Genomic DNA, 27,977 nt, shown 5'->3' on the forward strand with positions numbered 1-27,977 from the left:
CCCTACCTTGGCTAAGCTCTTCTTTGATAACAGTACCACTACCCTCCTGCTCTAAACAAGTCACCTCCTCCTCACCTGGTTCCCACGTCCTGTCCAATACTCCACCATCATCAAACTCCTCCTCATCGTTCCCGCCACTCCACTCAGCATGAACTTCTGATGTCTGATCATGGGCTTCTTGCTTAGCATATCCACCATGATGCCTTACAGTATCCCCACCACCAGTTCCATTAGTGCTATGCTTCTCCACTACTTCTTGAAAACTATAAAAAAAAGTCTTGACAATCAGTTTTGAAAAAATACAATTTTTTAAGGTGTCAGTTCTGGTGCAAACTCACTCTGCACACCAAGCCCTACAAATGCTATATGTTTCATTAAAAAAAATCTGTCATTATTGTCACCTGCATTAACCTGTCAGTACAGACAGGTAGTGCAGGGGACACTGATAACAACGATACTTACCTGGTCCTGTTCTGTATTATAGTTCTCCCGCAATCTTCCGCCGTCTCTTTCATTCCAGGGCCAAGTATGTGACCAGGTAAGTATTTTTGTCATCAGTGTCACCTGCACTACCTGTCTGTACCGACAGGTCAGGTGACACTGATGACAGATTTCCTTTCAATCCAGAAAATACACATAACTTGGCCTGAAATGCCTATTCCATTTCTGCTCAACAGTTTAAAGCATATTTAAGTTAAACCCAGGTAGAAAAGCTATATGTTTGATTAAACACAGAAAATACAGGTACCTATTCCACACTGACGCTTTTAGGGTAGGGTCATACTTCAATGGGTAGCAAAATATGCAGCTGATTTCACTGCCATTTGACTTCAATGGGTAGAAAAATACACAGCAACAAAAACACAGCAAAATATGGCATGTGTAACCCTACTTTTACCCCTTAAGGACGAAGCTCATTTGACCTTTAAGAACCAGAGCATTTTTTGCAAATCTGACCTGTGTCACTTAATGACAATTAATAATTAATAACTCCTGGGTGCTTTTACCTTTCATTCCGATTCCGATAGTTTTTTCTTGACATAGTCTACTTTATGTTTGTGGTAAATTTTTGTCCATACTTACATAATTTCTTAGTGAAAAATTAAAAAATTTCATGAAAAATTTTAACATTTAGCATTTTTCTAACTTTGAAACTCTCTGTTTGTAAGGAAAATGGACAATACAAATAAATTATGTATTGATCACATATAAAATATGTCTACTTTATGTTGGCATCAGAAGATCAGGCAGAAGCACACATCTTCAGATTCCACATACATTACAACTTCTTTGTAAACTCAGCCATGCAGCCACAGTAGCCAAACTGATGTAAGGTTCCAACTTCAGATATTAGACCCAAGCCTAAAATGGTGGATGAAGGCGTAAACAACTATTACTTAAATGTGTGCTCTCATTAAATTTTTTATTTTGCTATTGCACCCCTTATGGTAAATCTTTCGAATGTACTTTGTTTAAAAAAATGAAGTTTTCTATGTCTTATTTGTGTTTAACTTGTTAAGGACCAAGAGCATACAGGAGCGCCCTTGCCCCCTGGTACTTAAGCATTTCTGGTCACCGCCGCTCGCTGGGCGGTGATTGGACCAGGATGACTGCTGATATCTATGAGACACCCCCCCCCCCCCCCCCCCCCCATAACGGCAATTGCTGTGATTCGCCAGTCAATTCTGACTGGCAAATCTTGTTTTTTTCCGGGCTAATCGGGTCTCTGGTGAACTGATCGCCCTCAAAATGAGATAGGATAGGAGTGAGGTGGTAGGGGGGCCACCTCCTTCAATCCCCTGCCAATGGTCAGGACTGACTGACCAATGGCAGGAGGGGGGTTAGAGTTCATTTCCCCCGCTCTGCCTATCCATGGAAAAACGGGCAGAGCGGGGGATCGGTGGCAGGCAGCTCACCTGCCTGCAGGATTGTGGTGACAGTGGGCAGCGGCGGCAGCAGAGGATGTGACGGTGGGCAGTGTCAGGTCAGCATCTGCCTTTTGGAGGACCACAGTTTAGAGACCATTGTACAGTGGTCTCCAAACTGTGGCCTTCCGGACGTTGCAAAACTACAACTCTCAGCATGGCCAGACAGTCCAGACATGCTGGGAGTTGTAGTTCTGCAACATCTGGCCTTCCAGATGTTGCAGAACTACATCTCCCACCATGACTGGACACTCTGGGCATGCTGGAAGTTGTAGTTTTGAAACATCTGGCAAGCCACAGTTTGGAGACCTCTGCACAGTAGTCTCCAAACTGTGGCGCTCCAGATGTTGCAAAACTACAACTCCCAGCATGCATTGACAGACCGGGAATACTGGGAGTTGTAGTTTTGCAACAGCTGTAGGCACACTGGTGGGGAAACACTTATGTGAATGTACAGTGGCAAATTTTTTGCCGCAGCTCAAACTCCCGGAAACTCACTGTAAACCCCCGCCCGTGTGAATGTACCCTAAAAACACTAAACTACACAAAATTAAGAGTAAAACACTACATATATACACACCCTTACATAATTACCCCCCCCCCCCCAATAAAATCGAAAAACGGATTGTACTGCACTGTTTCCAAAATGGAGCCTCCAGCTGTTGCCAAACAACAATTCCCAGCATTGCTGGACATCCATTGACTGCCTAGGGATGTTGGGAGTTTTGCAACAGAGCCGTGCTAGCCTCGGGTCCGTCCCTATGCAAATCCGTAATTTGGGCCTCAAATGCGCATGGAGTTGTCTCACTCTGGAGCCCTATCGTGTTTCATGGCAACAGTTTAGGGCCACATATTGGATATTTCCGTACTTTTGAGAAATTGCGTTACAATTTTTTTTTCTACTTTTACCCCTAATGAAAAGGAAAGGTTAGAGGCTACACCAGCATGTTAGTGTAAAAAAAATTTAAAAGAGGTGAAAGGAGAAAAAGACCCACGAAATTTGTAATGCAATTTCTGCTGAGTACGGATATACCCCATATGTGGACGTAAAGTGCTCTGCGGGCGCAGATTTGCACAGGGGTGGGTGATAATTAAAAAAAAATAAAAATAAAAACATCCACTTGACACCCCATTTTGGAAACTACACACCACAAGGAAGGTAATAAGGGGAGCAGTGAGCCTTAACACCCCACAGATGTTTGACGAATCTTCGTTAAAGTTGGACGTGAAAATGAAAAATGTGATTTTTTTCACTGAAATGCTGATGTTACCCCTCATTTTTTCATTTTCACAAGGGGCAACAGGAGAAAAATCCCCCCAAAATTTGTAACACCATTTCTTCTGAGTATGGAAATACCCCATATGTCGATGTAAAGTGCTCTGTGTGCGCACTACAATGCTCAGAAGAGAAGGAGCAAAATTTGTTTTCTGGAGATAGAATTTGGCTGGAATTGAGGGCCCTGTGCATTTGCAAAGCCCCCATGTTGCCAGAACAGTGGTTCCCCCCTCCCCCCACATGACACCCCATTTTGGAAACGACACCCCACATAGAATGTAATAAGGGGTGCAGCGAGCATTTACGCCCCACAGGTGTCTGACAGATTTTTGAACAGTCGTCTGTAAAAATTAAAAATAAAATTTTTCATTTGCACAGCCCACTGTTCCAAAGATGTGTCAAACGACAGTGGAGTGTAAATGCTCAATGCACCCCTTATTATATTCTGTGAGGGGTGTAGTTTCCGAAATGAGGTCACATGTTGGGGTGGGGGCCCACTGTTCTGGCAGCATGGAGGCTTTGTAAACACACTGTAGTGTAACTGGCATTGTAGTGCGCCTGCAGAGCACTTCACATTCACATATGAGGTATTTCCATGCTCAGAAGAAATGGTATTACAACTTTTGGGGGGCTTTTTCTTCTATTACCCCTTGTGTAAATGAAAAATTTGGGGTAGCACCAGCATTTAAGTGAAAAAAAATCAAAATTTTAATTTTCAGGTCCCACTTTAACAAATGGTCATCAACCACCTGTGGGGTGTTAAGGCTTACTGGTCCTCCCCACTATCCTCCATCTCACCATCACTGGAAGGTAGAGCCACCTAATATGGCTCAGGGTAGTTATCTTGGGGGGGAGGGGGGGGGGGTCACATGCACCAGGGGCAACAGCCCCCTTACTTTCCATAACTTCACCTTCCCCCGACTCTCCGTCACCTTCCTCCCCTCCATCTTCCTCCTCACTGCTGTCTTCATGGCTGTCTGCACCTGCTTGCATCACTTTAAACCTATCGTCATTAGACCGTTTCTCTTTAAAGATCCCTGCACCCCCAGCAATGTTCCTTCTGGCCTCCTCCACCTCAGCCACCTCTATCTTTAGAGCCCGCGCCTGAGCAGAAAAATAATATGCACTGTAATAATCACAGTACAGGTATAATGCGTACACTGATTTCACAGTACAGAGATAATACTCAGTGATTTCACAGTACAGGGATAATACACAGTGATTTCACAGTACAGAGATAATACTCAGTGATTTCACAGTACAGGGATAAGACACACAGCGATGTCACAGTACAGAGATAAAACACACAGTGATGTCACAGTACAGAGATAATACTCAGTGATTTCACAGTACAGGGATAAGACACACAGCGATGTCACAGTACAGAGATAATACTCAGTGATTTCACAGTACAGGGATAAGAGACACAGTGATGTCACAGTACAGAGATAAAACACACAGTGATGTCACAGTACAGGGATAAGACACACAGTGATGTCACAGTACAGGGATAAGACACACAGCGATGTCACAGTACAGAGATAAAACACACAGTGATGTCACAGTACAGAGATATTGTTCACAGTGATGTCACAGTACAGAGATATTGTTCACAGTGATGTCACAGTACAGGGATAATACACACAGTGATATCACAGTACAGGGATAATGCGCACAGTAATATCACAGTACAGGGATAATGCACACTGGTGTCACAGTAGAGAGATAATACTCAGCAATGTCACAGTACAGGGATAATACAAAGTGATATCACAGTACAGGGTTAATGCACACTGGTGTCACAGTAGAGAGATAATACTCAGCGATGTCACAGTACAGGGATAATACACACATTGATGTCACAGTACAGGGATAATACACAGTGATGTCACATTACAGGGATAATACACAAAGTGATGTCACAGTACAGAGATAAAACACACAGTGATGTCACAGTACAGAGATAATACTCAGTGATTTCACAGTACAGGGATAAGACACACAGCGATGTCACAGTACAGGGATAAGACACAAAGATGTCACAGTACAGAGATAAAACACACAGTGATGTCACAGTACAGGGATAAGACACACAGCGATGTCACAGTACAGAGATAAAACACACAGTGATGTCACAGTACAGAGATATTGTTCACAGTGATGTCACAGTACAGGGACAATACACAGTGATGTCACAGTACAGGGATAATACACACAGTGATGTTACAATACATGGATAATACACAGTGATATCACCATATAGGGATAATACACAGTGATGGCACAGTACAGGGATAATGCGCACAGTGATGTTACAGTACATGGATAATACACAGTGATATCACCATACAGGGATAATACAGAGTGATGGCACAGTACAGGGATAATGCGCACAGTGATGTTACAGTACATGGGTAATACACAGTGATATCACCATACAGGGATAATACACACAGTGATGGCACAGTACAGGGATAATTCACACATTGATGTCACAGTACAGAGATAGAGTGCACAGTAATGTCATAGTACAGGGATAATACACAGTGATGTCACAGTACAGGGATAATACACAGTGATGGCACAGTACAGGGATAATACACAGTGATGTCACAGTAGAGAGATAATGCATACACTGATGTCACAGTACCGAGATAATACTCAGTGATGTCACAGTACATGGATAATTCACACATTGATGTCACAGTACAGGGATAATACACAGTGATGTCACAGTAGAGAGATAATGCGTACACTGATGTCACAGTACCGAGATAATACTCAGTGATGTCACAATACATGGATAATTCACACATTGATGTCACAGTACAGAGATAGAGTGCACAGTAATGTCATAGTACAGGGATAATATACAGTGATGTCACAGTACAGGGATAATAGCAGGGGCGGACATATCGCCTGTGCAGCCGGTTCAGCTGCACAGGGGCCCAGCGTGAGAGGGGGCCCGCTGCCCTCTCCAGGTCCGGCCCCAGAGGCGAGCATTAGGCCACATACCACTGCATACTCCCCGACCACAGCAAGTTTGACAGCACCCGGATGGACGCTGCGTTCAACCACCCCTGTAGCCAGTGGCGTCTCTGGGGGGGGGGGGGTTGCGGGGTGAGGGGGGCCACGGAGGGCCCCCCTACATCATGATTGCCCCCCCTTGTGCCCCCCCCCCCCCCCCTAGCAGCAGTAGGTCACTAGCAGCTCTCATGGCCACCAGTAAGGGGCCCGAGCCCCCGCTGCACCCCCCGCCCCCCGGAGCCATCTACTCCGGCATCCTTTTTTTTATAAATCTTCAGCCTGCTGCCCTGTCACCACGCAGGGGCCGCGCTATGCAGACTGGGAAGAGCAGACAGGAAGCTCCTCCCCCTCTCTCACTCCCCTGTATACTGGACCTTGTGGAGCAGGCCTGCTGTGTGTATAAAGGCCCGGACACCACCAGTATGGAAGACTTACCTGTCCAGTGCCCACTGCTGATGCTGCCCTTTTAAAGTAAGTAACTTGCTTGGGGGAGAGGGGGAAAGTTGTAGGAGACAGTGGGAGGTAGTTCAGTGTTTCCCAACCAGGGGGCCTCCAGCTGTATCAAAACTACAACTCCCAGCATTCCTTTGGCTTTATGAGCATACTGGGAGTTGTAGTTTTGCAACAGCTGGAGGCCCCAGGTTGGGAAACACTGATCTATCTATCTATTTATTTATCAATCTATTATATATCTATCTCCTATCTATCTATGTATCTATGTATCTATCTATCTATGTATCTATCTATCTATGTATCTATCTATCTCATATCTATCTATCTCATATCTATCTATCTATCTATCTATCTCAGATAGATGAGAGATAGCTAGATAAATAGATATGAGAGATAGCTAGGTAGATGGATGATATATAGATAGATAGCTACATATATATATATATATATATATATATATATATATATATGAGATAGATAGAAAGATAGATAAATAGATGATATATGGATAGAGAGATGATATATAGAAAGATACATAAATAGATGGATAGATAGATGATAGACAGATCGATAGATAGATGATAGATACATAGATATGATATAGACAGATAGATAGATTAGATAGATAGATAGGAGATAGATGGATATGATATACAGCAACAGAAGAATGCAGCAGCACACTGCCAGCACAAGGATATAGGTGAAACATGAACATGCAGATAAAACATGGAGAGCTATACAGCTATGGTGTAATAGATGCAAATGTGAAACTATGAAATAGTGAGGCACTTAGCTCGCAAATTTGTCTCCGCCGGCGGTCAAATAGCTTGGACCGTCCCACCGCGATAAGGTAGCCTCCTGGGACGGTAGCCTTCTTTGTCTGGATATGATATAGATAGATGGATATGATATAGATACATTTATATGATATAGATGGATAGATCAGTTTCCCAACCAGGGGGCCTCCAGCTGTTGCAAAACTACAACTCCCAGCATTCCTTTGGCTTTATGAGCATACTGGGAGTTGTAGTTTTGCAACAGCTGGAGGCCCCCCTAGTTGGGAAACACTGATCTATATCAATCATCTATCTATTATCTATCTATCAAAAAAAAAAAAAAAAAAGCAAGAGACCAGCAGCACACAGAAAAATTAGTGCAAAAAAGGTGGAGATTTATTGCATTATCCCAGTGTACAAGCTCCTTGAGAACGGCGACGAGAGGTCTCTGAAACGTCGCTTCTTTTGTACACTGGGATAATGCAATAAATCTCCACCTTTCTTGCACTCATTTTTCTGTGTGCTGCTGGTCTCTTGATTTTTTCTAGTACAAGTGAACCTCTCACCAAGGTCCACACCCAGTGTGCACCATTGCATTGGTTTTCTTCATTTTGTTGTGCTGCTCTTCTGGAGTTTTTTTTTCATCTATCCATCTATCTCCTATCTATCTATCTCATATCTATCTATCTCATATCTATCTATCTCATATCTATCTATCTCATATCTATCTATCTCATATCTATCTATCTATCTATCTCATATCTATCTATCTAGCTCATATCTATCTATCCTCATATCTATCTATCTCATATCTATCTATCCATATCATATCTATCTATCCTCATATCTATCTATCTATATCATATCTATCTATCTATCCATCTATCTATATCCATCTATTTATGTATCTATCTATCTTTCTATTTATCTATCTATCTATCTCATATCTATCTCAGATAGATGAGAGATAGATGAAAGATAGATAGATATGAGAGATAGATAGATGATATATAGATAGATATGAAATAGATAGAAAGATAGATTAATAGATGATAGATAGATAGATATATGATAGATAGATATGATATAGATAGATAGATGATAGATATGATATAGATAGATAGATGATAGATAGATATGATATAGATAGATAGATGATAGATAGATAGATGATAGATATGATATAGATAGATGATAGATAGATATGATATAGATAGATAGATGATAGATAGATATGATATAGATAGATAGATAGGAGATAGATGGATAGATAGATGATTGATAGATAGATAGAGCAGTGTTTCCCAACCAGGGGGCCTCCAGCTGTTGCAAAACTACAACTCCCAGTATGCTCATAAAGCCAAATACATGCTGGGAGTTGTCGTTTTGGAATAGCTAGATGCCCCCTGGTTGGGATACACTGATCTATCTATCTCATATCTATCTATCTATCTCATATCTATCTATCTCATATCTATCTATCTCTCATATCTATCTATCTATCTATCTCATATCTATCTATCTATCTATATATCATATATCTATCTATATATCTACAAAACTAAAGATCCAGCGGCACTCCCAGATAAGGTGCAAAAACAAAGTGTTTTATTCCCCCATGTGTGTGTGACGTTTCGATAGCATCCCGCCATCTTCATCATACGTACAGTTGTACATTCTGTAGTCTCTGTGACATCACTGTGCTTCATAATAAACTGTGACATCACTGTGCTTCATAATAAACTGTGACATCACTGTGCTTCATAATAAACTGTGACATCACTGTGCTTCATAATAAACTGACATCACTGTGCTTCATAATAAACTGTGACATCACTGTGCTTCATAATAAACTGTGACATCACTGTGCTTCATAAAAAACTGTGACATCACTGTGCTTCATAATAAACTGTGACATCACTGTGCTTCATAATAAACTGTGACATCACTGTGCTTCATAATAAACTGTGACATCACTGTGCTTCATAATAAACTGACATCACTGTGCTTCATAATAAACTGTGACATCACTGTGCTTCATAATAAACTGTGACATCACTGTGCTTCATAATAAACTGTGACATCACTGTGCTTCATAATGAGCTGTGACATCACCGTGCTTCATCATAAACTGTGACATCACCGTGCTTCATCATAAACTGTGACATCACTGTGCTTCATCATAAACTGTGACATCACTGTGCTTCATCATAAACTGTGACATCACTGTGCTTCATAATAAACTGTGACATCACTGTGCTTCATAATAAACTGTGACATCACTGTGCTTCATAATAAACTGACATCACTGTGCTTCATAATAAACTGTGACATCACTGTGCTTCATAATAAACTGTGACATCACTGTGCTTCATAAAAAACTGTGACATCACTGTGCTTCATAATAAACTGTGACATCACTGTGCTTCATAATAAACTGTGACATCACTGTGCTTCATAATAAACTGTGACATCACTGTGCTTCATAATAAACTGACATCACTGTGCTTCATAATAAACTGTGACATCACTGTGCTTCATAATAAACTGTGACATCACTGTGCTTCATAATAAACTGTGACATCACTGTGCTTCATAATGAGCTGTGACATCACCGTGCTTCATCATAAACTGTGACATCACCGTGCTTCATCATAAACTGTGACATCACTGTGCTTCATCATAAACTGTGACATCACTGTGCTTCATCATAAACTGTGACATCACTGTGCTTCATAATAAACTGTGACATCACTGTGCTTCATAATAAACTGTGACATCACTGTGCTTCATAATAAACTGTGACATCACTGTGCGTCATAATAAACTGTGACATCACTGTGCTTCATAATAAACTGTGACATCACTGTGCTTCATAATAAACTGTGACATCACTGTGCTTCATAATAAACTGTGACATCACTGTGCTTCATAATAAACTGTGACATCACTGTGCTTCATAATAAACTGTGACATCACTGTGCTTCATAATAAACTGTGACATCACTGTGCTTCATAATAAACTGTGACATCACTGTGCTTCATAATAAACTGTGACATCACTGTGCTTTATAATAAACTGTGACATCACTGTGCTTCATCATAAACTGTGACATCACTGTGCTTCATAATAAACTGTGACATCACTGTGCTTCATCATAAACTGTGACATCACTGTGCTTCATCATAAACTGTGACATCACTGTGCTTCATCATAAACTGTGACATCACTGTGCTTCATAATAAACTGTGACATCACTGTGCTTCATAATAAACTGTGACATCACTGTGCTTCATAATAAACTGTGACATCACTGTGCTTCATAATAAACTGTGACATCACTGTGCTTCATAATAAACTGTGACATCACCGTGCTTTATGATAAACTGTGACATCACCGTGCTTCATAATAAACTGTGACATCACCGTGCTTCATAATAAACTGTGACATCACTGTGCTTCATAATAAACTGTGACATCACCGTGCTTCATAATAAACTGTGACATCACCGTGCTTCATAATAAACTGTGACATCACCGTGCTTCATAATAAACTGTGACATCACCGTGCTTCATAATAAACTGTGACATCACCGTGCTTCATAATAAACTGTGACATCACTGTGCGTCATAATAAACTGTGACATCACTGTGCTTCATAATAAACTGTGACATCACTGTGCTTCATAATAAACTGTGACATCACTGTGCTTCATAATAAACTGTGACATCACTGTGCTTCATAATAAACTGTGACATCACTGTGCTTCATAATAAACTGACATCACTGTGCTTCATCATAAACTGTGACATCACTGTGCTTCATCATAAACTGTGACATCACTGTGCTTCATCATAAACTGTGACATCACTGTGCTTCATAATAAACTGACATCACTGTGCTTCATAATAAACTGTGACATCACTGTGCTTCATAATAAACTGTGACATCACTGTGCTTCATAATAAACTGTGACATCACTTTGCTTCATAATAAACTGTGACATCACCGTGCTTTATAATAAACTGTGACATCACCGTGCTTCATAATAAACTGTGACATCACCGTGCTTCATAATAAACTGTGACATCACTGTGCTTCATAATAAACAGTGACATCACCGTGCTTCATAATAAACTGTGACATCACCGTGCTTCAAAATAAACTGTGACATCACCGTGCTTCATAATAAACTGTGACATCACCGTGCTTCATAATAAACTGTGACATCACCGTGCTTCATCATAAACTGTGACATCACCGTGCTTCATCATAAACTGTGACATCACCGTGCTTCATAATAAACTGTGACATCACCGTGCTTCATAATAAACTGTGACATCACCGTGCTTCATAATAAACTGTGACATCACTGTGCTTCATAATAAACTGTGACATCACTGTGCTTCATCATAAACTGTGACATCACTGTGCTTCATAATAAACTGTGACATCACTGTGCTTCATAATAAACTGTGACATCACTGTGCTTCATCATAAACTGACATCACTGTGCTTCATCATAAACTGTGACATCACTGTGCTTCATCATAAACTGTGACATCACTGTGCTTCATCATAAACTGTGACATCACTGTGCTTCATCATAAACTGTGACATCACTGTGCTTCATCATAAACTGTGACATCACTGTGCTTCATCATAAACTGTGACATCACTGTGCTTCATCATAAACTGTGACATCACTGTGCTTCATCATAAACTGTGACATCACTGTGCTTCATAATAAACTGTGACATCACTGTGCTTCATCATAAACTGTGACATCACTGTGCTTCATCATAAACTGTGACATCACTGTGCTTCATCATAAACTGTGACATCACTGTGCTTCATCATAAACTGTGACATCACTGTGCTTCATAATAAACTGTGACATCACTGTGCTTCATCCTGTAATTTGATGTCACTGTTTATAACAACCCTGTAGTGACATCACAGTTTATTATTCTTGAATGCTGACTTCACTGTGTATATTTTCCCGGTACAATGACATCACTGTATAGTTACCCTCTACTGTGACAACACTGCGTTTATTAACCCTGTAGTGGCAAAACTGTTTATTGTCCCTGTACAGAGACATTACTGTTTATATTAACTCTGAACTGTGATGTCACTGTGCATATTTACCCTGTATTGTCACTCGCAGTGCAAGGTAAATATGTACAGTGGCATTAGGGTATACAGGCTTAATATATACAGTGATGTCACAGTGCAGTGTAAGTATCAACAGTGATGTTGCAGTATAGAGATAACACACAGTGATGTTATAGTTCAGAGATAATATACACAGTGATGTCACAGTACAGGGATAATACACATAGTGATGTCACAGTACAGGGATAATACACACAGTGATGTCACAGTACAGGGATAATATACACAGTGATGTCACAGTACAGGGATAATATACACAGTGATGTCACAGAACAGGGATAATACACAGTGATGTCACAGTACAGGGATAATACACACAGTGATGTCACAGTACAGAGATAATACACACAGTGATGTCACAGTACAGGGAGGGATAATATACACAGTGTTGTCATAGTACAGGGATAATACACAGTGACGTCACAGTACAGGGATAATACACAGTGATGTTACAGTACAGGGATAATACACAGTGATGTGACAGTACAGAGATAATACACACAGTGATGTCACAGTACAGGAATAATACACAGTGATGTCACAGTACAGGAATAATACACAGTGATGTCACAGTATAGGAATAATACACAGTGATGTCACAGTACAGGAATAATACACAGTGATGTCACAGTACAGGGATAATATACAGAGTGATGTCACAGTACAGGGATAATATACAGAGTGATGTCACAGTACAGGAATAATACACAGTGATGTCACAGTACAGGAATAATACACAGTGATGTCACAGTACAGGAATAATACACAGTGATGTCACAGTACAGGGATAATATACAGAGTGATGTCACAGTACAGGGATAATATACAGAGTGATGTCACAGTACAGGGATAATACACAGTGATGTCACAGTACAGGGATAATACACACAGTGATGTCACAGTACAGAGATAATACACACAGTGATGTCACAGTACAGGGATAATACACACAGTGAGGTCACAGTACAGGGATAATACACACAGTGATGTCACAGTACAGGGATAATATACACAGTGATGTCACAGTACAGGGATAATACACGCAGTGATGTCACAGTACAGGGATAATATACACAGTGATGTCACAGTACAGGGATAATACACACAGTGATGTCACAGTACAGGGATAATACACAGTGATGTCACAGTACAGGGATAATACACAGTGATGTCACAGTACAGGGATAATATGCACAGTGATGTCATAGTACAGAGATAATACACAGTGATGTCACAGTACAGGGATAATACACAGTGATGTCACAGTACAGGGATAATACACACAGTGATGTCACAGTACAGAGATAATACACACAGTGATGTCACAGTACAGGGATAATACACAGTGATGTCACAGTACAGAGATAATACACACAGCGATGTCACAGTACAGGGATAATACACAGTGATGTCACAGTACAGAGATAATACACACAGTGATGTCACAGTACAGGGATGGATAATATACACAGTGATGTCATAGTACAGGGATAATACACAGTGAAGTCACAGTACAGGGATAATACACAGTGATGTCACAGTACAGGAATAATACACAGTGATGTCACAGTACAGGAATAATACACAGTGATGTCACAGTACAGGAATAATACACAGTGATGTGACAGTACAGGGATAATATACAGAGTGATGTCACAGTACAGGGATAATATACAGAGTGATGTCACAGTACAGGAATAATACACAGTGATGTCACAGTACAGAGATAATACACAGTGATGTCACAGTACAGGGATAATACACAGTGATGTCACAGTACAGGGATAATACACACAGTGATGTCACAGTACAGGGATAATATACAGAGTGATGTCACAGTACAGGGATAATATACAGAGTGATGTCACAGTGCAGGGATAATACACAGTGATGTCACATTACAGGGATAATACACACAGTGATGTCACAGTACAGGGACAATACACAGTGATGTCACAGTACAGAAATAATACACAGTGATGTCACAGTACAGGGATAATACACAGTGATGTCACAGTACAGGGACAATACACAGTGATGTCACAGTACAGAAATAATACACAGTGATGTCACAGTACAGGGATAATACACAGTGATGTCACAGTACAGGGATAATACACACAGTGATGTCACAGTACAGGGATAATACACAGAGTGAGGGCACAGTACAGAGATAATACACAGTGACGTCACAGTACAGGGATAATACACAGTGATGGCACAGTGCAGAGTTAATACACAGTGATGTCACATTACAGGGATAATACACAGAGTGATGGCACAGTACAGAGATAATACACAGTGATGTCACAGTACAGGGATAATACACAGTGATGTCACAGTATAACCATCTCACAGCCGGACCACCATGTAATTTCAGCAGAAAATAAAGCAGGGCCTCATGTTCAAGTTTCGCCTAAGGCCTCACAAAGTCTAGAGCCGCCTCTGTTCGGCCCTACCATGGGACCCGGTGGGACCATAGGTCCCAGGTGGCACTTTTCAGGGCGGCATTTTGCTGCCCCCTTTTTTTTTGTGCCTAGTAGGTTCATGGTAGGGTTGGCGCCGCCGCTGCTCACTGTTCTAAAGCAGCTGCGGGGTATAATAGCGCAGCGGGCACTTTAGACAGTGAGTCTGCCTCCGGCCGACCGGGGTCTGACGAGGGACGTCGCACAAGTGACGTACTTCTGCAGACCCGCTCAGGAGGACGTCAGTGACGTCACTCGTCAGGCCGCTGCCGGAGAGGAGAAGCGCTGTGCAGGGCAGGTAAGTGTGTCTCTGTGTGTGTCTGTGTCTGTCTGTGTGTTTGGGGGGGCTATGGCTACCTAATGTGAGGAATCTATGCTACCTAATGTGGGGAAACTATGTTACCTAATGTGGGGAATCTGTGCTACCTAATGTGGGGAAACTATGCTACCTAATGTGGGGAAAGTATGCTACCTAATGTGAGGAAGCTATGCTACCTAATGTGGGGAAACTATGTTACCTAATGTGGGGAATCTGTGCTACCTAATGTGGGGAAACTATGCTACCTAATGTGCGGAAACGATGTTACCTAATGTGGGGAATATGTGCTACCTAATGTGGGCAAACTATGCTACCTAATGTGGGGAAACTATGTTACCTAATGTGGGGAAATTATGTTACCTGATGTGGGGAATCTGTGCTACCTAATGTGGGGAAACTATGCTACCTAATGTGGGGAAACTATGTTACCTAATGTGGGGAATCTGTGCTACCTAATGTGGGGAAACCATGCTACCTAATGTGGGGAAACTATGTTACCTAATGTGGGGAATCTGTGCTACCTATTGTGGGGAAACTATGCTACCTAATGTGGGCAAACTATGCTACCTAATGTGGGGAAACTGCTACCTAATGTAGGGAATCTATGCTACCTAATGTGGGGAAACTATGCTACCTAATGTGAGGAAACTATGCTACCTAATGTGGGGAATCTATGCTACCTAATGTTGGGAATCTATGCTACCTAATGTGGGGGGCTTGAATGAGCTGCGGCATATGGGAGGCCTTAATAAATAATTAGAAACTTATACAGCAAGTGACATATGGGGGTCCACCTGAGTAAGTGACACATGGAGGGGGGGTGCTGAACAGTTGATGTTTTTGGGGGGGCACAGGCACATTCTTTGCACAAGGGCCCTCTGCTTTCTGTGTCCGCCCTTGGGTAGAGAATAAGGGGTAAAGTCATAGGCGTGCGCACGGGGTGTTCCGGGTGTGCACAAGCACATCCTAATCACCGCGGCCCGCTGCTGCAGAACTTTTTTTTTTCTCACTACTAAACGCCAGCCCCACCGGACATCGCCGACATCACCAGCCCGACCCCCCACCCACACACCACTCCCCCCACCCACCACCCCCCGCTCGGCGACGGCAACCGCTACTACACACATTATCCCTACGCTGACTGACCTTTCTGGAGAGCCCGCACAGGAGAGGCCCGCTGCCAGGGCAAGGACAGGAGAAGCCCGGGCCCCCAGCTCTGGAATCTGAGCTGCTGGAGAGGGCGGCTAAGGAGAGAGAGGCCTGCAGCAGCAGCAAGTGCCGGTAAGTGGCTTCTGACCTGCTGCCATACATGATGGCGATGTAGTTCTGAACTGTGAGCCTACATTATGTAGGCTCACAGCTCAGGACTATATCCCCATCATGTGTGATTGTCTATTATATGTAGGCTACATATAATAGACAGTCACAATCATACATGATGGGAATGTAGTCCTGAGCTGTGAGCCTACATATAATAGACAGTCACAATCATACATGATGGGGATGTAGTCCTGAGCTGTGAGCCTGGGCATGTGTGGTGTGGTCAGGGCATACTGGGAGTTGCATGCTGGGAGTTGCAGTTACTACTGTAACGCCCAGCATGTCCTGATAGTATCAGGGTATGCTGGGCATTACAGTTAGTATTAACTGCAACTCCCAGCATGCCCTGATACAATCTCGGTCTGCTCTGCAGCTGTCCCAAAATTAGTTTTGGGTCAGCGGCAAAACCATAGGCTGCATCAGCCTGATACAGTCTATGGTTTTGCAGCTGACCCAAAACTACAACTCCCATTATGTTGCACTATACTCCTGAGTCCTGGGGAAGCAATGCATTAATTTTGGGACAGCTGCAGAGCAGACCAAGAATGTATCAGGGCATGCTGGGAGTTGCAGTCACTATCTGTAATGCCCAGCATGCCCTGATACAGCTTATGTTTTGCAGCTGACCCAAAACTACAACTCCCATTATGTTGCACTATACTATAGTATAGGTTATATGGTGCTACATGCTGGGGGGAGCTGTAGTTTCGGTTCAGCTGCAGAGATATAGGCTGGAATCTGGATCAAGAAATTTCCTTGATCCAGATTCCAGCCTATATCTCTGCAGCTGAACCGAAACTACAGCTCCCCCCAGCATGTAGCACCATATAACCTATACTATAGTATAGTGCAACATAATGGGAGTTGTAGTTTTGGTCACCATATATTGTATCAGGGCATGTTGGGAATTGTAGTTCGTAACTGCAAATCCCAGCATTGCATTCCTTCAAGGAATGCAATGCTGGGAGGTGCAGTTACCAACTACAATTCCCAGCATGCCCTGATACAATCTATGATGACCAAAACTACAACTCCACACATCTTGCACTATATAGGAGTACAATTTAGATTATGGTGCAACATGCTGGGAGTCCTAGTTTTGGGTCAGCTGCAGACTTTTTCAACCAATCTGGTGCAAAAAAAAATGTAATTTGGAATATTCCCCCCTCTGTGCCCCCATCTTATAGTAAAAGCGTTCTTCTGTTTGCCAAGTAAAGAAAAACATGAGTTTTACCATTCAATTTACAATTTTTTTTTCAAATCCACATGAAATGCATCCCTATAAACACTGACCACCAAACATACACACAAGTGGGAGGTCTAGTCAGGGCTGGTGCATGGATTTTTGACACTCTAGGCAAAACCTAATTTTGACAACCCTTTGGCTCCGCCCATTGAACCCCTTGGCAAATATAAGATCAGCGGTAGAATTAGTCCCGTAAGCCTCATGGTAAATTCTAGACTTGTCCTCCTCCCTACAATTATAACTATACTGCACCTAATGTGGGGGAACTGTACTGCACCTAATGTGGGGGAACTGTACTGCACCTAATGTGGGGGAACTATACTGCACCTAATGTGGAGGAACTATACTGTACCTAATGTGGGGGAACTATATTGCCAACCTAATGTGGAGGAACTATACTGTACCTAATGTGGGGGAACTATACTGCCAACCTAATTTGGGGGAACTATACTGTACCTAATGTGGGGGAACTATACTGTACCTAATGTGGGGGAACTATACTGCACCTAATGTGGGGGAACTATACTGCACCTAATGGGGGGGAACTATACTGCACCTAATGTGGGGGAACTATATTGCTCCTAATGTGGGGGAACTGTACTGCACCTAATGTGGGGGAACTATATTCCACCTAATGTGGGGGAACTATATTCCACCTAATGTGGGGGAACTATACTGCACCTAATGTGGGGGAACTATACTGCACCTAATGTGGGGGAACTATACTGCACCTAATGTGGGGGAACTATACTGCACCTAATGTGGGGGAACTATACTGCACCTAATGTGGGGGAACTATACTGCACCTAATGTGGGGGAACTGTACTGCACCTAATGTGGGGGAACTGTACTGCACCTAATGTGGGGGAACTGTACTGCCAACCTAATGTGGGGGAACTATACTGCCAACCTAATGTGGGGGAACTATACTGCCAACCTAATGTGGGGGAACTGTACTGCACCTAGTGTGGGGGAACTGTACTACTAACCTAATGTGGGGGAACTATACTGCACCTAATGTGGGGGAACTATACTGCCAACCTAATGTGGGGGAAATATATTTCCATCCTAATATGGGAGATTTATACTGCCAACCTAATGTGGGGGAACTATGCTGCCAACCTAATGTGAATACACAAATATAAAATTGTACTATTCTGATCCCTATAGCACTTTTATTTTTCTGTATATGGGGATGTATGAGGGTCATTTTTAGCGCTGTGATTTGTAGTTTTTATCGTTACCATTTTTTTTTTTTGCTTTTTAGATATTTTTTATGGTATTTGAAGTGACCAAAAATGTGCTAATCTGATTAGTGCACTATTACGACTTTTGGGACCCCACTTCTGATTTTGCCCAGGGCCACGCTAAGCCTAAAACTGGCCCTGGATCCAATCCTCCTACACTATGCAAGCAGGAGTGCGTGTGTGTGTGTGTGTATATGTATGTGTGTGTGTGTGTATATATATATATATATATATATATATATATATATATACACAAGCGTGCGCAGAGTGAGTTTGTGCTTTAAGGTGCACACCCTAAAGCAATAGGCTGCGCACGCCTATGGGTAAAGTGGAACATAGAACAAATGCAGTTATTTTTTTCTTAATTTTTTTTTTAATGAAGTAAACGAGATAAAGATAAGCAATGACTTTTCCTCAGTCTGAAGCGCGGTCCTCATCGGCAGGAAGCAGTGAGGAGGAGGAGGATGACGGAGGTTCTGATTCCATCTCTGCTTCTTTTTCGTCCCTCTCTATATATAGGGCCGTGGCCATGAAGAAGGCCCCTCCGATGACTGCCATTATGGTGCAGGTCATGAGGGCATACTCCAGGCTGCGGTATTTCAGAAGAGGGGATTTGGCATATCCTCGTTCGTAGGTGTCAGATATCAAGCCGATGAGGTACGGGCTGCCGGCGTCACCTAGGAGGTGATAGATTGTCATCTGCACGGCCAGGGCTGAAGATCTCCTCCACGGAGTTACTACTTTTAGTATAATGTCAGATATGAGGGTGAAATTTACTGACAGAAGCGTCTCTCCGATGAAGATGAAGATGTTGGTGGCAACGAGGCTGATGTTGCCAAAAGTCAATGCCAACAGAAGAAAAGGGGCGGAGAGCATCATCGTGCATCCACACACAAGCGGGTCCGCCCGTGGGTTGGATTTGCGATATCTTTTACTTATCTCCGTCCCTGCTACAACTCCCAGAATGCCGGAAACGACTGTAACCACACCAAATATTAGGATGTCGTGATAGTCACACGGTTCAGCACGGCAAGGGTCCTTCTCTTGTAGGAGTGTTCGTGCGTGGGTCAGGTATGACGGACCCCATACACCTATGGCTCCCACTATGAAGGATACAGCCGTCGATCCCATGGTGGTTAACATGAAGCTTCGATTTTTAAATAGTTTTTTCAGATCTGTTGCCCATTTGGCAAACGTCTGGGATTTGTTGTTCTTCTTCCCGTTTGTAGTCGTTCTTGGAAGCTCCTTTGTGACCAAAATCAACAAAGCCACAGCTATGAGGCCCAGGCCAGGGGTGACCCGAAACGCCCAGTGCCAATCGCCCCTTGCTGCATCAGTCACTTTGGGCCCGATGATGTATCCTAGTCCGCAGCCTACAGGTATGACGGAGTAAAACACGTTCAGCATGCGGGTCCGCTGGTCACTTGTAAAAAGGTCTGCAATGATGGAGGGGGCGATGGTGCAGAAAGTCGCCTCTCCGGCTCCAACCAGTCCACTTGTCAGCAGGAAGAGCAGGAAATACCCGTCAGGGATGAATGACAGGGTAAGTGTCATGCTCAGCCAAACGATGACTCCTGCGCAAACAGTATATTTCTTATTACAGTGGTCGCCCAAATATCCGGCAATTGGTGCGACCAGCACGTAGCTTCCAATGAACAATGTATTCAATAAGCCGGACAGACTAGCATTGGTGTCATATGCTTTCTGTATATAAGGCAGCACCCCCGCCACGCTGGAGCGATTTGCATAGATGAGCAAATTAACAAAGGCGAGGATCACTACGGTGATGATGGAACGTGCGGTGGACATCACGCTTAGAGATGGCAGGTTCTGCCTCTCAGGGATATCGCCCTTTTCTACATCCATATCACTATGGTCCTCCATTGCTTCTTCCTCCTCCTTCAGCAATGGGTCTTGTGGAGAGGCCATGGTCACAGGTCAGAGCCTGAAAACACTAGAGAGAGAGAGATAAGTGAACACATTAGACAACATGTCATCATTCCTGTCATTATACAATAGATCCTTCATACAGAGCAGAAATGTCCAGCACAGAACCACAAGATAACACTAAGACCATCGCAGCCTCAGAAGAAGACGCTTCTCTATAAATGTTTTATATGGAGACGTCTTCCCTAAGGTTACCAATGTCTGATAACCCTGAACCTGTCCGGTCCTAGTAATATCTGATAACCCTGAACCTGTCCGGTCCTAGTAATATCTGATAACCCTAAACCTGTCCGGTCCTAGTAATATCTGATAACCCTGAACCTGTCCAGTCCTAGTAATATCTGATAACCTTGAACCTGTCCGGTCCTAGTAATATCTGATAACCCTGAACCTGTCCGGTCCTAGTAATATCTGATAACCCTGAACCTGTCCGGTCCTAGTAATATCTGATAACCCTGAACCTGTCCGGTCCTAGTAATATCTGATAACCCTGAACCTGTCCGGTCCTAGTAATATCTGATAACTCTGAACCTGTCCGGTCCTAGTAATATCTGATAAACCTGAACCTCTCCGGTCATAGTAATATCTGATATCCCTGAACCTGTCCGGTCCTAGTAATATCTGATATCCCTGAACCTGTCCGGTCCTAGTAATATCTGATAACCCTGAACCTGTCCGGTCCTAGTAATATCTCGTAACCCTGAACCTGTCCGGTCCTAGTAATATCTGATAAACCTGAACCTCTCCGGTCATAGTAATATCTGATAACCCTGAACCTGTCCGGTCCTAGTAATATCTGATAACCCTGAACCTGTCCGGTCCTAGTAATATCTGATAACCCTGAACCTGTCCGGTCCTAGTAATATCTGATAACCCTGAACCTGTCCGGTCCTAGTAATATCTGATAACCCTGAACCTGTCCGGTCCTAGTAATATCTGATAAACCTGAACCTCTCCGGTCATAGTAATATCTGATAACCCTGAATCTGTCCTAGTAATGGCGGGTTATAAGGGCTTGGCTGTATGGTCGCTGGGCCATGTGAACTTCATACTGTAGATACAATTGGGCTATCCTGCTATATACATTTACTAATAATGAACCTACCCCACCTCATTGGGATCTATCCATCCCCTATATGACTTTCTGCCACTAGTTGATTTGAAAATTTTCCCTTTCGGAGTACCCAGAGTATTTCTATTGTTAGTACACACAGAATTCTGTTATATACTATTATATTTCTGCCCTAATCTTTCTGTTATTCTTTTACTACACCACCAAATCTTTCTCATAGACTTATATTTTTTAGAACTTCATGAATTAGGACTCTTTTTCTTGGGGGCTTTTTTGGGCATAATTGCATTTTAGCAGTTTTGCAAGAAAAAGCTCTGGTCATGATACTATCTGTGCGTTTTATTATGTTTAATGCCTAAGCCAAGTATTGTCACAATGCTATGAGGAATTTAACTTTTGTTATTTCTTTTGGAAATTAATTTCTTGTTTTTTTTTTGCTAAAAAAAAAAAGCAACAGCAATAAAAAAAAACTGTCAAACAAAAAGCCCTGTGTATGTATGAATAGAAGAGGCTGAGACTTACCTTGTGGTTCTCTCTTCAGATAAGGAACGGTCAAAATCTTGAATTCTCTATCGCAAATAGAAACTCTCAAACAAACACTTTGCACCACAGGTTGTGAATGCAAAACACACTGAAGAGACTGCAGCCGGCGCGCACCTCCTTGTACAGCTTACGGTGACATCATCACAAGCATGTGTGACATCACAGGGTTCTAAACCATCTTCAGGTATGTGTATATCTGTATAGTAAATGTGAGTAGCCATATTAGTCCAGTGATGCAGATTGTAATACCTTTTTTATTGGACTAACAGAATTTTGTAGAGACAAACTTTTGGGATTCCTCCCTGATAATTTATAAAGTCCTTTGATCATTAGTCCTTGACTATTGGACTTGATAAAGGGTGGAATCCTGAAAGCTTGTCTCTACAAAATTCTGTTAGTCCAATAAAAAAAGGTATTACAAGAGACTGCAACATATTTTTTGATTTGTGTGTGTATATATGTGAAAAAATGAAAACTATTTATTCATCCCAAATGTGCAAAGAGCAACGTTTCAATGGTCTCACACATTAAGCCACTTGATGATGATGGTGTGAGACCATTGAAACGTCGCTCTTTGCACATTTGGGATGAATAAATAGTTTTCATTTTTTCACCATACCTTGAGTGCCACAGCATTTTCCTTGGAACTACGTATGCAGGATCCTGGACCCGGATCCTAGCTGGAGGCACCTACTCACGCTTTAGGAGTGCTGCTTTCTTCTTTGACATATATATATATATATATATATATATATATATATATATTAATATACACCTAGAAATACATCAAGTACATAAAAACATCTTTTAGAAAAATATTTCTCCAGGCCTGCCGAGTATATCCCCGTACTTCACAGTGTCTTCTTAGTTTATATATTTTAATCTTTTGACCTTTTAACCCCACTAGGACCAAGGGCATCCTGTGACTTAAAAGGGTATTCGAGGCCAAAACTTTTTTTCATATATCAACTGGCTTCAGAAAGTTAAACAGATTTGTAAATTACTTCTATTAAAAAATCTTAACCCTTTCAGTACTTATGAGCTTCTGAAGTTAAGGTTAATAGAAGTAATTTACAAATCTGTTTAACTTTCTGGAGCCAGTTGATATATATAAAAAAGTTTTTGCCTGGAATACCCCTTTAAGATTGAACCGATTATTATTGATATATGTCATGAATGCATCAACGGTCAGATGGTCGGACGACAAAATGATGACCACATCGTCTACATACCTCCCATACCATGCGAGGCCTGTGGAAAATGGATTGGTGTCAGAAAAAATAAACTGCTCCTCCCACCAAAAAACAAAAAGCTTAGCCCGAGCTGGTGATGACTTTGCTCCCATTGAAGCACCCGTGCACTGCAAATAAAAATTGTTACCAAACATAAAATAATTGTGTTTTAACACAAAATCTACCACCTCAATAATGTAATGTCTCAAATCCACAGAATATTTAGAAAATCTCATCAGTATATCCGAGATAGCTGATAATGCCAGGTTTTGCGGAATACTGGAATAGAGCGATTCAATGTCGCAAGTAAGCCACGACTGACCAGGAGTTTACTGAAAATTCAGATTGTTCAGATACCACGGACACTAGCGGGGACTCAGAACCGCAATATGTGAACACTCACAAGAATCGCAATGCGAGAAGACAAAAAAGGAGGAAGGCGCAGTGGCAGAAAACATAGGAAGAAGAGCTTCGGAGCGTAACAAGGACAAACGGAAAAAGTAATAAAAGAGGATTTTCAAGTCATTAACATTTCTGCACAAATCATTACAGATGAAGAAACCTCGGTCCTGTGGAAAGGACTGGGTTTCTCTCCTACACATCATTTTGATGTTTATCGGACAATTTTGGATATAAATAAATTTGTGAGAACTTTAACAGTTAAGAAACATTTTTTTGTGGAAAATGCTGATGAACCATCGGACCCACCTCAACTTTCTATAAACCCTAATTTACCACTAATGCATACGTTAGCAGAACAAATTGCTTTTAGAGATCTCTGTCTCCTTGAAAATAGTGGGATATCTATTTGTGATGAAGTGAATACTGCACACACCTTCTCCACTAAAAACCAACATTTTTACCCCATACAGACCAGACCAGCAATTTTTGATTGGTTCCAGGACCTTATCATGAAAGATTTGGTTAATCTACAATCGAAAGTAATGTCCTAATTTGAATAAAAAGGAGGCTGCTGCCATAAAGAAATTAAAGAAAAACAAAAATTTGACGATCAGATCCGCCGATAAAGGCGGCTCGGTAGTATGTATGGACACGGGACTGTATATCAATTTAAATGAAAATCTACTATCTGATGATAAAACTTACCTTAAACTTTGTGGGGATCCCACTGAACCTTTTAAAAAAGAACTGTTGACTCTATTGGAAGAGGGGAAAGCCAGATCTATTTTGACCCAAAAAGAAGTGGATTATATTTTCGTGCCTGCTCCAATTATTCCTATCTTCCACTCGCTACCCAAGCTGCATAAGGACCGATTCCCGCCGCCGATGCGTCCGATCGTGGCGGGGATTGGATCCCTTAACGAGCACCTATGCAAGTGGTTGGACTCAGTACTGCAACCTCTGGTTATGCAATGCCCAAGTTATATCAAGGACACTAAGCACTTGCTAAAAATCATGGATGAATTCACATGGAGCGATTCTCGGTCGTGGCTTACTTGCGACATTGAATCGCTCTATTCCAGTATTCCGCAAAACCTGGCATTATCAGCTATCTCGGATATACTGATGAGATTTTCTAAATATTCTGTGGATTTGAGACATTACATTATTGAGGTGGTAGATTTTGTGTTAAAACACAATTATTTTATGTTTGGTAACAATTTTTATTTGCAGCGCACGGGTGCTTCAATGGGAGCAAAGTCATCACCAGCTCGGGCTAAGCTTTTTGTTTTTTGGTGGGAGGAGCAGTGAATTTTTTCTGACACCAATCCATTTTCCACATGCCTCGCATGGTATGGGAGGTATGTAGACGATGTGTTCATCTTTTGGTCGTCTGACCATCTGACCGTTGATGCATTCATGACATATGTCAATAATAATCGGTTCAATCTTACGTTTACCCACACATGGTGTAAAAGTGAAACCCCCTTTTTGGATGTCATATTACGTGGCAACCCTGATACAAATAAAATTGAGGCTGATCCTTACAGAAAAAAAGATATCAGGCAATACCATCCAAAGGGCGAATTCATGCCATTCCAAACAAACAGTAAGAGCCATACCAGTAGGTGAACTTATACAAATTAAGCGGAACAGTTCTTCCGCCGAGGTGTACCGCAGGGAAGCTGATGCAGCATGCACACGCCTGGCGGCTCGAGGTTACCCTGGATGGCTCTTGAAAAAAGCTCGGTCGAGAGTGGATCCTATGGATCGAAAATCCCTTTTTACAAGGAAGCAACCAACTGAGTCACAAGATTGTCCTACATTTGTCACCACGTACAGTCCAGAATTTAATGACATCAAACGCATTGTAATTAAACACTTACCTTTGCTATCAACAGATCCCACGGTAGGGGAGATTATAAAGTCAGGTGTGAGATTTTCCCCGAGGCGGGCACCTACTCTATCCAATCTCCTTGTTCCCAGTATGGTGGACACGGCTCGTGTTACCACCCAGTGAATTAGCACCAAGAGCTTCCACAAGTGCGGTAAATCGCGGTGTGTGGTATGTCCCTTTGCCGAAAAATGCCAGAAAATAGAAGGTACGGTGGATGGCAAATGCCATGTCATTCACAACTTTATAAACTGTGATAGCACTTTTGTTTTATATAAAATCATGTGCACACAATGTCACTTAACATATGTGGGTTCCACCAAAAGGTCCCTTAAAAAACGCATGCAAGAGCACATTAGACATGCTGCTGGCCCTTTAAGCTCGAACATTTCTAACATATCTAAACATTTTCTAATATATCATAATTCAGACACCACTTCCCTCAGGTTCTCAGGCATTGAGAAGGTGACCCTAAATAAAAGGGGAGGTGACCATATTCGATCCCTCCACAATAGGGAAATCATGTGGATTTATCTTTTGAATTGCATTCAACCCCATGGTCTGAATAGCAAAACAGATTTAATATTACATTACTGATATGTCTCCGAATAATTTATCTGTGTTTGGTCCCATGTTTTTGTTTTAATCACACGCACATGTGATGTGGACCTGTCCCTCCCCTTCCTGTGGGAATGGGGAATATGCCCTGGAGTATATAAGGGTGCCTCATTTGAGGATCTACAGGCTATGAGTAAGGATCGATAGATCAGAAACGCGTCAGCCATGCTTGGGACCCCCCTCTGTTTGTGCAATATTTCATATTTTTGATATGTTCACGGTTTGTCTGCCACCGTGAAGGCTTTTGAGGAAGAACCCTGAATAAAGACGGACGTTTTACTTCTACTTGCTGGCTTTTTTAGTATTTTATTTTAGTTTTATCCACTGTGCCAGGGATGAAAATTATTCCAAAAGAAACTAACTCAACTGTCTATGCTCCCCCGTTGCTCCAATATTGGTGTCCCGTTCTCTGTTCGCCGCCTTCTGCTTTTCCTGCAGGTCAGTGAATCACGGTGCGCTCAGTGTCATCATTGTTTCAGCACCAGTTTTACAAATCAGTGTGCCTCCAGTGTTACACCAGTGTTTACAAATAAGTGTGCATCCAGCTGTTGCAAAACTATAACTTCCAGCATGCCTTGACAGCTAGAGACTGTCCGGGAATGCTGGGATTTGTAGTTTTGGACCACCTGGAGAGACACTGTTTTGAAAACACTGCCTTAGTCAGTATTTTCCAACCTGGGGACTTCCAGCTGTTGCAAAACTACAACTCCCAGCATTCCCCTGACAGTCTTTAGCTGTCCAGGCATGCTGGGAGTTATAGTTCTGCAACAGCTGGAGACACTCAGGTTTGGTAGGTAGGTCCTTAGTCCATTGTTTTCCAACCTGGGTGCCTCCAGCTGTTGAAAAACTCTAACTCCCAGCTTAAGACTGTCCGGGCATTTTGGCATTTTGGTGGGTAGTTGGGCCCTTAGTCCAGTGTTTCCCAACCTGAGTGCCTCCAGCTGTTGCAAAACTACAACTCCCAGCATGCTCAAACAGCCAAAGCCTGTTTGGAAAACACTGGACTAAGGGCCTACCTACCAAATGTAATGTGGC

General features: G+C 42.2%; 2 protein-coding genes across 2 annotated transcripts in view; one reads left to right on the forward strand and one right to left on the reverse strand.

Annotated features, from left to right (window-relative positions):
- Positions 1-19,611: 19,611 nt before the first annotated feature.
- LOC130355938 (protein spinster homolog 1-like) lies at positions 19,612-22,926 on the reverse strand. Its single transcript, XM_056556818.1, has 2 exons — positions 22,776-22,926; positions 19,612-21,188 (listed from the first exon to the last, which is right to left on the reverse strand). Exon 2 carries the CDS (start codon positions 21,161-21,163, stop codon positions 19,649-19,651), a length of 1,515 nt encoding a protein of 504 aa, XP_056412793.1. The 5' UTR covers positions 21,164-21,188; positions 22,776-22,926; the 3' UTR covers positions 19,612-19,648.
- Positions 22,927-22,960: 34 nt separating this feature from the next.
- The window catches only part of REPS2 (RALBP1 associated Eps domain containing 2), a 158,927-nt gene continuing 153,910 nt past the window's right edge, over positions 22,961-27,977 (forward strand). The window contains exon 1 of the mRNA XM_056556814.1: positions 22,961-22,980. The gene's annotated coding sequence lies outside the window, so the exon portion shown is untranslated. The remainder of the gene's footprint in view (positions 22,981-27,977) is intronic.

This window comes from Hyla sarda, chromosome 2, assembly GCF_029499605.1.
Source record: "Hyla sarda isolate aHylSar1 chromosome 2, aHylSar1.hap1, whole genome shotgun sequence".
In the NCBI taxonomy this organism is placed as follows: domain Eukaryota; kingdom Metazoa; phylum Chordata; class Amphibia; order Anura; family Hylidae; genus Hyla; species Hyla sarda.

Excerpts from the sequence above, each read along its gene's own strand:
- LOC130355938 (XM_056556818.1), bottom strand. The coding sequence starts at position 21,163 with ATGGCCTCTCCACAAGACCCATTGCTGAAGGAGGAGGAAGAAGCAATG.